Source organism: Diadema setosum, chromosome 1, assembly GCF_964275005.1.
Source record: "Diadema setosum chromosome 1, eeDiaSeto1, whole genome shotgun sequence".
Classification (NCBI taxonomy): domain Eukaryota; kingdom Metazoa; phylum Echinodermata; class Echinoidea; order Diadematoida; family Diadematidae; genus Diadema; species Diadema setosum.
Window position 1 is genome coordinate 22,210,809 of NC_092685.1, and position 15,015 is coordinate 22,225,823.

At 37.0% G+C, this 15,015-nt stretch overlaps 1 protein-coding gene across 1 annotated transcript; it reads left to right on the forward strand.

Annotated features, from left to right (window-relative positions):
- Positions 1–1,998: 1,998 nt before the first annotated feature.
- LOC140228364 (ataxin-3-like) lies at positions 1,999–9,526 on the forward strand. Its single transcript, XM_072308593.1, has 8 exons — positions 1,999–2,022; positions 4,464–4,512; positions 5,063–5,178; positions 5,609–5,739; positions 6,320–6,474; positions 7,270–7,551; positions 8,583–8,661; positions 9,232–9,526. The coding sequence occupies exons 1-8, from the start codon at positions 1,999–2,001 to the stop codon at positions 9,524–9,526; spliced, it is 1,131 nt and encodes a 376-aa protein (XP_072164694.1).
- The last annotated feature ends 5,489 nt before the right edge of the window (positions 9,527–15,015 follow it).

Genomic DNA, 15,015 nt, shown 5'->3' on the forward strand with positions numbered 1-15,015 from the left:
GTAGGCAGGACTCTTTTTTTTTTTTTGGGGGGGGGGGTGGGTCATCAAGAAATATCCGTGCATGGGGAGGGGGGGGGGCGAAGGGCACAAGAGAGTTTTGGCATTCTAGAATTGAAAGTCAACCATATTATGGAATATTTGGAAAATATTCATCACAGCACTATACAAAAAAAAAAAAAAGTGAGACGATATGCTGGTTAAAAAGAAAACGACAACCAGTCGCCGGTTGGTGAAATAATGTTAAATTGCATATTCTCATTTAGGGACATACGGATCAAATTATATAAAAATATATACAGAGCAGCAAATGAGCATGAGAGGGGATATCCCCATTCGCACACCAAGGAGATTTTGTACAAAATACAGTGTACTTAATTTCAGAAGTGAAATTTAATAATTAATCTGGTAACTGCATGTAATATACGAAGTTGATCATCCCCTCATGCATGCTTGATCTCCGACCCTCTTTAATCTGTTATATATAACTAATTTACTAACTATGTTACATTATCATGGTATAGTGACCTTCATTTACCCCCTACAAAATAAACAAATAAACAATGATATAATAACATAAAGTGTACATGAGGGCCATTTTCAGTGAGTTATATAAGCAGCCATCCAAGTCTCACATCTGTTTATTTCATGCACATTTACTTTTGTAGGCCTTAACTGTCCTTCCCGCACCTTTCTTTTTCTATATTTTGCAAAGTATAATAGTACCAGTCAAATATATAATCATGCAAGTTCGTGAGTCCTAGGGCAGAAGTTTTGCATGTTTTTTTTTTTTTTTTGTGTGTGTGTGTGTGTGTGTGTGTGTGTGTGTGTGTGTGTGTGTGTGTGTGTGTGTGTGTGTGGTGTGCCCACATAGGTTGATGCGGGCGTCATATTGCATTAGAGCAGGGAGGTGGTTCAAAAGACACTAACCCAGTGCCCACTCCTTTTCCTCTCACCTCCCTGATTAGAGGTTTAGGCCTTTAGTTTAGATGTTTCATTTGATAAACTTTGAGGTCTCACCTAAGTTGTACATTGCACAATGGTCATGAGTTAAAAACTCTCTTCGGACCTGTCAACACGACAGTATAGCTGTATTGGAGAGATTCTTTTCGAATTCTTCTGATGTCACAGATGGTCAATGACAAATGAAGAACTGCGAGCATTACACAACTCTGTAAACATGAAACTACAGAACAGAATTTGAAGATTATTTCGCATTTAATTGTTTATTTTTTATTTAGTTAATTATTCGCGTGTTATCTCCTTTGATTTTCGTATTCATTTATGAACTTATTTATTTATTCATTCATTTTTATATAGTAAGTCATTCATTGTTTCTGGCTTTGTGTTATACAACAGTCGGGCGGTAAAACTTTTTTTCTCTCTTTCTCTCTCTCTCTCTCTCTCTCTCAGAGCTGACACTTCCATAGTGTACACACACACACACACACACACACAAATGAAGTCACTTTGTATCAAATATCAGGACTTTATAAGATTTTAAAATTCTGTAAACGTCATAATCAGGAAACAGATCCGGGACTTCCCTGCATTTATAGCTAAAACAACAGCAAAACAGCACAAACCGATGACAACAACAGCAACAACAATGTAACTTTTTGAGCAAGTCGCTCCGCGGAATAAAATTTGCCGATCTGACGCGTTAGTGGTACGGAAAAAAAAAAAATCGCGAACCGTTTGTATTACGGCAACCCGAGTAGTACATTGGCAACAACGATGACCTGCAACGGGACGCTCCCAGCCAGCTCCCCGCGAGCGCGGCATGCAGGCATGCATGCAACTGGGCTATCTAGGATCGGAGCAGTCGCGATAGTGTGTAAGCGAGAAGTTGGAACACAAGCAAGAAGAGAACCGTTTGACACACGAACCACATTTTTCTGACGCGGATTTTATATAAGTTTTACTCATCACTTCAATCTTGTATTTGCCAGAGCTGATTGACTGTGAAATTAAGAATATTAGCCTGGCGAAAGTCACGATATGGACTCAATATTTCACGAGAAGGCAAGTTGACTAACAATGTTCTCTCAGCTGTGTTGTTGTGTGCGGAGAGCGAGAGCGCGTGAGCGGCGCAATTGTTATGTGTACCACATGAAACACAGTACTTGGGACTACACTACTGCTAGATACGGCTTGAACCGTATAACGACCTCTCTTTATTATCATTCATCGCGTGTGTATATCAGTTTTCATGCATAAGTCCACTATAGATAAACTTCGGTTAATGATTTACCATTATAGCTGTAAGTGGAATTTTCAAAAGTACTATTTAATAAATTTATTTCATACAGACACTTGTGCAGTGGCATTACTGTAAGTGTAATGGCTAATGCCATTAGAAGAGGTCTACAGAGATCATGTTTCGTATATTGTGGATGTGGAACGGGCCCACCCACTTAGCTTTCTGTAAACAGGGCGGCGCGGCAGCAGCGGGGTGTTTCACAAAGATCCAAGTTTTACTTAAGTTACGCGTAAATCCCCAAACCTTGCGTAAATCCCCAAGTCCTGCGTAAATTTATGCAGGACTTTTAAGGGTGTGTACAGAGTTCTGGTCGAGGTGAGGATTTAGCATTTAACGTTTAATTTGCGAGATATTCAGAAACCACTCTATGAGATGTCAAAGAGCATGCAGTTCTAAGGGGTATCAAAAGTTTATTCGATGAAAATCGGTTTTGAAATGGCTGAGATATCCAAAAACAAGGTGAAACAAAGAGATCCTAATAAAGTTGTGGCATGTCGCCTTTTATTATTAGCACTTTTTTGATATCTCGGCCATTTGAAAACCAATTTTCATCAAATAAATGTTGAATCCTTCTCAAAATTACATGCTCTTTCATATTTCATAAGAGGCTTTTCATTATCTCACTTAGGAATGTTCAAAACATGAATCTCCACCTCAACCAGTACTGTACAGTCCCTTTAAATCCTGTTTCACAAAGCTCTAGTCTAAGTGTTGCGTAAGTCCCACCAAGTCCTGCGTAACTTTACGCATGGCCTGAAGCCATGCATAAAAGTCAGACTTAAATTCCAAAATGGGAAGTTCAAAAGCATAATCAACTGCTAATATTCATTAATTTTTATCCACTTTATCTTATCCTTAGTGAGATGGCAGTATTTTCTAACAAACTAGAGAATCACTAGTTTGGTAGAGGGTCTACTTCTACACAGTACGTACAGCTACACTATTAACTAAACAGTGATCCAAATTAAACATATGATGGTACTAAATAGATCCCTACCTACTATTAGTACTGATAATTTGAACTGTTAAACCAAAATTTTAGCTCATATAGAGCTATAGAATCTACATGTAACTTGATTTTGGAAATGAATTAATATTTCTACCAATCCTTTCTTGCCTATCTTCTTAGCTGCTTACCCATAACTATTAATGCATGCCTGATATAAGTATCAAGCATTCACAACAAATTACACTGTCAAGGAAAACCTAACAAATTAGTCAGACCTATACTTGTTAGAAATTATATCTCGTGTACAGTGACGGAGGAGTTCTTATTTTTTTTTATTTTTATTTTTTTACTTTTCTGGCTCTTCTCCATAGGAGGGGATTCCGTGAAGCCAGACGTATAGTCTTCGTAGAACATATCCCCAATGAGAAGATACAGACCGATCTTTTGGTCAAGATGTTATTGTATATATGTCAAAGTCTAACTATGAGCTGACGTATGACACATACCAAGTGGCCAAAGCAGTTGATGCCACAATGGGAAACACACCGTACAAAATTGTTCCACAACCACAGCAACAGCTAAATACTTTACCAATATCAGGCTCACTCTACTTGGATTGTGCTGTGACTCCTGTTTCTCCATCTCACACTAGAGAAACCCCACTCTGTTTCATAGCTCTCTCTGATCTAAGCTTTCTTCTTGATTTCCATACCAAACTTAAACTGTGCAATCATCAGTGTAAGGCCTGTGAGAGTGTCAACAACTCTTTAAAAAAAAAGAAAACAAAAAACAAAAAACAAACTCATGTGTTATTAGACAACCCTGAAACCTTGGTAGTTCTCCTGACTGGCGGAAAAGTAAGTATACAATCTGTAAATATATAACAGACAACTGTTTGGATACATAGTGATCACATAATATTATGCATATAAAATACAGTAAAACCTGTCTATAGCAGCCACCCAAGTGAGACGAGAAAAGTGGCCCTTATAGACGGGTGGCCGCTATTGCCAGGTTTTTTAATATGCTGTTTCTCTTGGAGGGAATTGTTTTCAGAGGTCGTATATCGATGGCAGGTGGCCACTATAAACCGATGGTTGCTAAGACAGGTTTAACTGTATGTGTCTACCTCCTTGGCTAATGTTTTAAAGCACATGGATTTTGCTTCTGTGGAATATCTTTTATGTCTCTTTAGCATTTGCATTTACAATACTTATCATCATTACATTTCAATCTTTCTTTATCACTGAACAGCAAGAGGGATCACTATGCGCCCAGCACTGTTTGAACTCCCTGTTGCAAGGTGAGATTTGCTGATATTTATCAGGGGGAAAAAAAAAGTGTTATATATTGATTGTTCATTTTATCAGAATGGGATTTCCTTGTATCTATTAAAACAGGCTTGTAAATGTAAGGTGTTCACCAAATGTGGGTATTTAATGTTACTTTGTTTGTTTTGTTCTTATTTTGTTCTTGCAGTCTAGCACTGCAGTGGTCCAGGCAAAGAAGCTTGGTTTTAATGAAATAGAATGAAATAGAACGATATCTATTGTTACATACAAATGAAAAGCTTAATTTTGTCTATCTTACAGAATTATGCAAAACATTACAAATACTTCTTTTTCCCCTACAACTAATGCTTATAGTATTATTACTACTACTACTGCCACTACAACTTGAGATAATAATGATAATCAGGATAATAACATTAGTGATATTTATCATGATGATAATAATATTTTTAATCAGCTATTGAGCTCACAATGCATGGATTTTTTTATTTTCAAATGTCTTACTTTTAGAATTGTGACTATGATATCCCTTTCTTTTGTGGCTATGTGATGCTTGTCCAGGTCCATACTTTTCAGCAGTTGATTTGGCCTCCATTGCCCAGGATCTTGACGATGCAGAAAAAGACAGGATGGCGGAGGGGGATGTCAATTCACCGGAGTACCTCAGATTTCTTCGAGTGAGTTTTTGTTTAGCATTGATTTTTCATTTTTTTTCTAAATTTTGAGTCATAACACACTTTCCAAGGAGAGTAACAACACATTTCTTTTACCCATCATGTATTATACATGGGCAAACCCATTCAGAGATAGAATACTAAGTAAAATTTTCTGGGGTCATACTGGCTAAATGTTGCATTTAGATATGACTTTGACAATGTGCATTGCAATTCATGTCATTAGTTTTATCAGTAACTGTCAGTAATACATAGAATGTTATGAGTAAATGAATGACATGAGTAATGGCAACTTTCCATCGTTTTGTTAATGTGATATCCAATAATATGAAGTGGTCAATTTGGAAGTGTTGTCATTTCTTTTTATGATGTTGGTGATTGGTCTTAAATTTCTTGTCTTTCTTATCTTTTGGGGTTTGTGTGTATCTTGCAGCAACCATCGGCAAACATGGATGACAGTGGCTTTTTCTCTGTTCAGGTGATCAGCCGTGCACTGTCTGTATGGGAGCTTGGCCTTGTTCCAATAGGTAGCTCAGAGGCAGGTGGTGCTTTTGACCACCCTGGGTAGGTTTGGGTTGTACATTATTTCAAGTGCAATGGCAGATGTGTGATTGTGTTTTAAAAATGAAGGCAATGATTCATGCACATAATTTGATGTTAGTTTTCAAATTGTTGTGTTTTTGTTTAGGGTTTTTTGAAGTTTTTTTGTTTGTTTGTAGGGGATCATTTCCAACAAGCCTCTTGTGTGCTTTTTGTGATCCCTCCAATCAAAATGTGTAAATTGTAAGTTAATTTTATTTTGATTTTTGTAAACATGATGTTTTGAAATGGAAATAAATGAATGAATCTTGGAAGTGCTCTGTGCATTGGATATTTTGAAATTGCTATCATTTGTGCTTTTTTATATAAAAACTAACAAATTTTAAGGTTTCAGACATGCATAGGGCCTACTGTCAAAAAAGATTTAGATAAATAGATGATGTGCTGTGTAAGAGTCGTTGAAATGGTTTTGCCAAATGGCATATACCCTGTAAGCACAAGACTGTTGACAGTCTGATGATATGTTTTTTGAGCAACAGAACATAAACATGAATTATAATTTGACCCTGCAGCTGTATACCTGTACTTCTTTCTCTCAACACAGGAGGGAGTTGGCATTTATATGTAACTTTCGTGAGCACTGGCTGACAATCCGGAAACTGGGCCACCAGTGGTTCAACCTCAACTCCCTTCTGACTGGTCCAGAGCTCATATCAGACACCTACTTGAGCATGTTTCTAGCACAACTGCAGCGGGATGGTAATGAGCACTTTGTGATACATTGTAGCCTCTTCGTACATATAGAAAGACACTTCATGTTGATGTCCCAAATGCAATCATGAATTCGCCCCAGGAAATCAGGCACTATTGTAAAGGGTATCGATGGGCAAGGACTTTGTCTGTGCTATGTGACATAAACCACTCACAAACAGATATCACATTTATTTTGTTATCTCTGAAATTCCTACTGATTCCACAAAAGAATGACATTTGTGCTGTCCTTTGCCAATGCCAGGTTGATGCTCTGTAACGATACATCATACTATGCAATTGATGTAACGTAGAGCATTTGCTGGCCCCTGTATGTATCCAGGCGCAACCACCTTGTGTGCATTTGTGATGATATAGCTGCGTGCGTGCATGCAGCGGATGCTTTATTATGATTGATACAGTGGACCCAATAATCAAGAACCAATAAGCATTGAGCATTCATGTATCATTAAAGTGCACAAACAGAGAAAAGTCATGCACAAGATTTATATACTCGATAACTTCCATACCACCATTAATTAGTTCTTGGTTTTCTCCTCACAGAAAGGATAGCTTTGTTGTAGATATTTCATTGGCATGTGTTTTGAAAGTAAAAAATCAAATACAAAAACTAAAACAAAAACTAGATAAACAAAAGGTTGTATGGATATCTTTGCTTTGTACTTAGTACAATGAGGCAATAAACAGTTTTCTCGAAATGATTGATCTGTAAAGTGTGTGTTCTGGCAGTGGCACTATTTTGCTGGTTCCAACATATGCTCTGTTGTCTATGCTTGTTTGCAGGGTACTCAATATTTGTGGTTCGTGGCAAGCTGCCTGAATGTGAGGCAGACCAGCTGCTGGCCCTCATTCCAGCTGTCCAGACAGAAAGACCAAAGCTACTAACGGACCAGGAGCAATCTCCGTCGTCAGGTGGCAGGACAACGTCTTCCACTTTCTCGTCCACTGGTGTGGGTGTGACCCAAGATGACCTCCAGAGGGCACTGGCTGCCAGCAGGAACTCCCTCACCAGAAAGGAGGAAGAAGAGAACACTCTACAAGAGGCAATCCAATTGAGTTTACAAGGTGATAAACATTTGAACTTGGATCAGGAAGAATGATTTTGATGGTGCAGAACTTATTGATTGTGCTGGCTAGTGAGTTTGTATGCAATCAAGGTAGATGATGAGGTTAGCTGATGCTGGAGTAAGTGTGAATATTTAAGTCATCGTGAATGGAAATGATCCTCTTCAGTTTTCTGTGTAAAGTTAAGGACTTTTCAACTCGTTTGGCTGAAAAAATAATGCTGTCCAACCTGCTTCACAGCATATTTTTATGTCATGGAAGCACGATGATATTAAGAATATACAAAGAGAATCCCACAAATTTAATTTTTCATGGCAAGTACACATTCCTTTGACTTGTTGCTGACATATGTTAAGGGTAGCAATATTCCCTGTGCCTTCTGAGAGAGTTGAGTCTGGTGCTCTTTCGTAATTCTCCAAAAATGAACATCAAACATGATTTATTCATATTGTTGCCCTTTTGTGACATCACAAATTGTTGTAGTGTTATCAAGCAATGACTGCACATGAAATCAGTGAAAACTTGGAAAATTCATACCTTTTGAACAGATTGTCCAATTTTCATTGAACTTCACTGATGTGTACTCCTAATATTTCTGCATTCCACAGATGCACACACATATCTGGCGTAAATTCCCCTTAAGTATGCTGAGGTTTGGCCAGGTTTCTCACTTTTCATTTAATTCATTTATCTATGTTTTTTTCTTAGTTGATGAAATGGAACTTTGAATACTTCCACACACGCACACACGCACACACACACAAGTAATCCATACAGTAACTTTTAAGCATATTATTGTTCAGTTGTTGCACTTTCAATGAATGGAAATAAGTGCATTGCATTAAACTGAAATTAAATTTTTGCTTGCCTTAACAAATTTGCAGCACAGTACTTCCTTGTACGGGGGTAGCTGTGAGATACTAGAAGTGGCAGTTATGTTTCGTACCCATTCACACTCTTCCAGTGAATTTCACAAACAAAATGGGCTTTGACTCAGTTGTTGGTTATTTTCATCAACTTTGATGGTGCAGGAACCCAAGCTGCTGCCACCAGTGAGACACCTGTTGATATTGACGAAGTGAGAAGGAGAAGAGAAGCATACTTCAACAGGTAACTTTATTTTAGGAATGAGTGAACAGACACATAGACTTAACTATTAATTCTTGTCTTTGTTGAGAGTAAACAAGCAAAGCAAAGCCAGACTATTGCCAAACAACAACAAAATTAGTGAAATCTCTACAAGATTGCAATTGATTTATTTTCTTTTTTTTTTGTTTCAGTATGAATAGGATTCTCAAAATGCATCTGTTCATTTTTTTAATCAAAAGATAAGTTCGTTCAAATGTAGACAGCTATTTACATCCAGCCATGCATTGAAAAGTTATATGATATACCATATGAAATGAAATTATATTTTATTTGTAACTTGGCTCAAGTGTTATTCTGATTTGAAGAAGAAAGTGTTCAATTATGAGAAAACTGCATTTAAGTTTTTGAATAATTTCTATAGTAGCTAATACTTCATACTAGTGGTTTGAAAGGTAGGATCATTTAGATTTCTTTTGGAGTTTGTGTAATTTATGTTAGTAGAAATGACTCCACATACCAAATTCTGTCGCCAATTGAATGGTCACCCATTGAATGGTCAGACGTATTTACCCCCTGCATCCTCCATTGCAGACAAGCGACATCACAGGGGTCATCATCGGGTCAAACCCAGGCTGCCGAGTCAAGAGTCACCCCAACATTGCAGTGTTCTTCAGCTGCCAAAGACTGCCCCAGTGAAAGACTGCAAGGCAACACCGACAACTTGGCGAAGGCGGCCGAGCAGTCTTGTGCGCCAGGCACTAGGACGGAGATGGTCGAAAACACTGCCCTTGACTCAACGGCAGGGGAGGATGAAGATTTAACAGAGTCTGCCATGTTGGAGGCTGCAATTAGAATGTCCATGGAATCTGTGGAGCAGAAGACGTGAAGAGTTTGCATGGACACAGAATCTGACATTTTAGCTTCACTTCCTCTCTGTTTGTTTGTTTGTTTGTGTCTGAGTTCATCTGTCTGTATGTTTTTTAAAGGCAATCTATTTAGTGATTGCGAATGATCTGTTAGGTCGATGGAAATCTTCCAGCATTGATGCAATTCTTTCTGGTAGTTTCTCCTTTACTTGAGAGAGACAGAGATAGGGAAATATTATGAGAGAGAAAGAGGAGAGTGTAGGGAAATGAAGTGGAGAGTGAGAGATTGTGTATGTGAGAGAAAGAGAGATTTATGAAATTCTCCTTTAGTGTGCATGGTCTCTCTAAGAGTGTCCATAGATTTGTTTTTGTTTTGTTTTGTTTGATTTTGTACCTATTGTGCAAAAAGCAAAAAGCAGTTAATTCAGGTGAGGTGTCCCCTGCATAGGATAATTCCAAATAAGGCTAAAATCAAATAGTTCACTGCTGCACAGAAAGGTAAGTATCACAAAAACATAACATGTGCAAGTTTTAATTCAAGTCAAGGAAAAGTAAGTGGAGAAAGCGATCATGTCTGGAAACTTTCATGAAGAACTATGCCCTACCATAAGAAAAACTAAAAACAACCAGGTTTTAATATACTGCACTGTTCTCGGTTCTCTCGTTCAAGTAAAACATACTTTTTTCTTTTCTTTTTTTTTTTTTTTTTTGGGGGGGGGGTGATATTTCAGGTCACTGATGTGTAAAGAAGTATTGCAGTGATATTGTGGGAAGCATACTGAAATCAGTTTACACAAAGTGTCTTGATAGATTCGAAAGCGTGGGACAATTGCCTTTATTCTGCGATTGTAAGTACTGTAAAAGTGGAAATTTTCGTGCATTTTATGCAACCAGAAGCTAGCGCAAAAATAAGAGTGTGCACATATTTTTGCATGCCATATGTTTCAGTAATTAATGTCCTGATACTGCGGAATTAGAAACACACAAAATTCATCTTACCCTGCCGAGCACGAAAAATTATGCGAAAAGATATACTTTTACAGTAACTTGTTCAAACTTAAGCCTTTTGTTTACATGATCCTTTCTCTCATCTGGTTGTGAAGGGAATATTATGTTTGGCAGGTAGATGCATACATATGTACACATTAATCAACTAGAAAAGCACTCTGAGAGCGCAGACCTCCGCCAAGCAGCTACTTTCCACCGATGATCTTGCAAAGAGATTTTTTTTTTTCCTCTCCAACACTGGGAAAAAGCTCTTCGGGCTCTTCCTTAGAGATCAGTGATTTACCATGGGTATACATGCTGAATAATCGCCCGATTTCCCAATATAGAAGCCTTTGTTACGTCATAAACCCTCAGCTGCGCGGCGTGCCTCACCCTAGCAAAAACTAGAGCACGCACCAAAGACACTTAACTCTACTATCTTTGGCATGCACTTTCGTGCGCATTTGAAAACCTAAAAAATGCGCAGCTTGAACTCCCAAGTTCATTGACCCTACTTGTCTAAATGTCAAAAATCCTTCATAAATTCCCCAAAAATTCTCGGATCACTACCAAAATTTAATCATTTGTTACTTGTGTCATTCTCAACCTTTCCTGTAAGTTTCGTTCAAATCCGTTTACTATTTTTTGAGTTATTTTGCACATGGACAAACAAACAAACCAACGGTAACGAAAACATAACCTCCCTTGGCGGAGGTAATTAATTGATTAATCAATGTATTGATATATTATGTGCTTATTTATTTAATTATTCATTTATTTGTGTATTTATTTGTTTATGCATTTACTGTTAGTTTTCAAGATACTTGCGGTTTCTCAAAAAAAGTTAACAGACATTATCTCTCCTTTTTATACAAGGTATTAAAGACTATGCAGCATTGCTTGTTACAGGAATGCACCTATGTGTATGTATACATTTGTATACTTAATAATGGCCATAGATCATTACTGAAATCTTGCAGTGACACTATCATACTCTCACAAATACTTTCCTCAGTCTTTCAAATGCAAACTCTAGTACTGTCACAAGAGTGGAAGAAGGGAGCAGTGTTCAGACTTCAAAAAAAAAAAAAAAAAATTGCCAACACTATTGTTGAAATTACTGGGCTTGATGGAGCACTCATTCTGTACTGCTGCTTCACAATTATTATAATTTGAATCTATCAGGACCTAACTGTTGACCAATCTCTGTCATCCAGAAGACTATGTGTGTATGTGTGTTTCCAGAACTGTGTTCAGAATGCCAAGTAAACCACAACTCCTGTCAAATTATTGTATTTCTTAGTTCAGGTTGGTGTGATGCACATAAAATTGTAAAGATAACATGGAAACAGCATAACCATTTATAGGCACTTGTATTTCTCATTTTAAAGGGAATTTGGCCAAGGATTGGTAGCTCTACTAGCAAGTGTGACATGTCTGTCTTAGCCATTGCAGCAACTACATTCAGCCTGATATTCATGTATCGTCAAATGATCACCATACTTATAACCAGATATATTATTTTATTCTTATCATTATTCTTTTTTTTACTTTTTTGTAAGGTGGGGTAAGGGGGGGGGGGGAGGAGGCAGTTAATGTAAACTAAAGTACTTAATGACACCATAGATATGTACACACTTGCTGCAGTCCCTAACACAAAGTGATGAACTGAAGATTAGAGTTGTTCAGGATCAGTGCCAAGTGTGTGTGTGTTTTTTTTTTAATTGGTTTGTCTGTTTATTTGTTCATTTGTTTTTTGAACTCTGAAGTTGTGACCTTTTGTTTTTGGCCCTTTTCAAAGAAATAAATGACCAATTAATTTTTGGTGTGTATGACTATGATTTATCAAAGTGTCTATAGGATTATTAATAATGAACAGGGAAAAAATTATTTAAATTGAAATAATGCTGTTCTGAGAATCGTGTCCTGTCAAACATACACTTGGAAGTCCTTTGCGTACATTTCAGTCCGGAAGTGAATTGTAGTTTCATCACTCCTGTGTAGTGTCAAGGCTGAATGAAGTCTTAATGCTATTATTCAAAGCTGGATTAGTTTTAAAGTGTTAGTTTGCTTTTGTGGACAGACAATGTTCGTGAACTGTCAATCAAGGAAAGTCATTAGTAGTATGGTAAACATGCCATGTATTTTGACATCATTACAGTAATGGTAAGCACATAATTGATACTAGTATTTGCTCATATAAGTCTGAATTGATCTTTTGCTTTTTACTTGCATTTGAGAAATATCAAGAACTGAAGATTGAAAAAAACGACAACAACAATAAACCAACCCACACATGAAGCTGCAAAGCTATGTGGAGAATTTTCTCTTCAAAGTGAAGCGTTCATTTCATGAAACATTCGGCAAAGTGGTCCCAGAAGCTGTTCATGGAGTTGTCGTACCTTTCATGCACAGTGCACCATCAAACATACAAGCATTTGTAAGGTTTACTGATCGTTTGATGCAGTAAAGATAAGAGGAAGTGCACATCATAATAACAGGCTGTGATCAATACTTTTACAGGAGAATGAACCTCTTTTGTCAGCCTAGCCATGTATTCAATCACCACAGAATAGAGTGTAATGCACCTCTTTGTTCAAGTTGAATTTAGTAATGGAATGAAATTGAGTTTTAATTGAATGGTTCAAAGGTTAATTGCAATGGGATGTGAACAAAATTAAGAGGTTTTATTTGATTACTCTACCATTTTCCGTAAAACTCCCCTGCTGTAAAGAAAGCAACAATATGAACAATCAAAATAGAAAAGAAAACAAACCTCTGTAACAAACAAGCAAGTTATAATGTGGCCAGTGATAATACAAACACAACTGCAAGGTCATTGCAAGGTTATCTCAACTCTTCAATGATATGATGGCAGAGATATCTAGTCAGATTTTCTTTCTTTTTTTAAAATTTACCTGATGAGTAATTTAAATAAAGACATTTAATGAAGATTTCTGTGCATGGCAGTGAAAGATTTAAGAGGAAATGACATCACCTCATCACATTTAAATGCTGTGATTGGGACCAATAGCACTGCAACAGTGTTTCATTGTTTTGTGTAAACATATTTAACATGTAAAATTCCATAACTAAGTATGGTTTTACATTGTGTCTCACGTACTTATGACTGCCCAGCATAAAACCAACAAAAAGTCACATATTAGGATTCTCGGTAATGTTAGGGTTTTTTGGGTTGACAGACTCATTTTTTTTTTTTTTTTTTAAGTTTGTCTTACCTGGGAGAGCATTTTTTTTTTTACCCTATGTCAAAATTTGGCAGCTTAAAACAAAACTGAAATCGAGATACTAACAGTTTTTGTGGACCATATATATATATATATATATATATATTTTTTTTTTTTGTTGTTTGTTTGACAGGTGCTGCTTTCACTGTAAAACAGAACATGCATGTTTACATTGATACTCCTGCACAGCATACCTAGGTGACCCTAATTTTTAAATCCTCTTTTCTCCCTTTTCTATGAAACTGCATCTCCTAACTCTCTCTAATTTCAACCACCTTTTGAATTGGTTAGGATGGTAAAATTTTTACAATTTATACAGTATATCATTATAAACCTTAGAGCTATACTCTTTCAATCTTGAGAGGGGAAATTTATTTTGGCCTACTTTTTGTGGGTTTTGAGCTGGGTGGTCACATGAAATGATACTTCGACTAATCTGACTTAATCCTGTTTACTAAATTCAATTCGAATTGAGCAGGCTAAAGTGATATCTCACAATAATGTGCAGACAGCGTAAAAAAAAAAAATAATAATTGTAAATTCAGACTATCACTTGTGCCCGGTGCCTTGGGGTCACTGAATCTATATTTAAAACTGTACTTTTTGTTTGTTTGTCTATTGACAAGTTGGTGTTGTTTCTCGTATCACTTGTTAGAATTGAATGGAATTGCAGAAGAATGCAAATGAAGGCCTAAGTGCAACCAGAAAATTTCGTGATGTCTCCTTCCTTCTTGGTACGGTGAACCTCATGCACTTTTCTGTTTTGATTTCTTTTTTCAACTTAATCTTGAATTTCATTATTGATATACAGTTGAACCTCTCGTATCCGGACAAGTCGGGACCGGGGCTCATCCGGATAAGGGATTTGGCCGGATACGGGAGACTCAATGCTTTATACATGTACATATACATACACATGTACTGATGTAGCCCATTGTAGTGCCACATGTAGTAATGTGTATACTGCAACCTTTTCATTGTTACATTTGGGGATGTTTCGGGATGTTGAAATGTCTGAAGGTAAGCAATTTGGTAGGAAATTTGATGCAATGTATGTTAATCATATTGGAAGTAATATGTAATTCATGTGTGTTTGGGTAGGAGTTCTCTTGTGAATCCCCCTTTCTTCCCGTAATCATAAAAAAAAAAAAAAAAAAAATCACGGCGAGATTGCGTCCGGATAATAGAGAGATCCGGATAAAGGGAGGCCGGATAATAGAGGTTCAACTGTACTTATATGATACATTCCACTTGAATGACGTATACATATACCA

Bases quoted from the DNA above. Each gene is read 5' to 3' on its own strand.
- LOC140228364 (XM_072308593.1), top strand. From the start codon at position 1,999: ATGGACTCAATATTTCACGAGAAG. The intron at 5,740-6,319 runs GTAGGTTTGGGT...CTCTCAACACAG, and splicing joins GGTGCTTTTGACCACCCTGG to GAGGGAGTTGGCATTTATAT. The intron at 8,662-9,231 runs GTAACTTTATTT...CCTCCATTGCAG, and splicing joins AGAGAAGCATACTTCAACAG to ACAAGCGACATCACAGGGGT.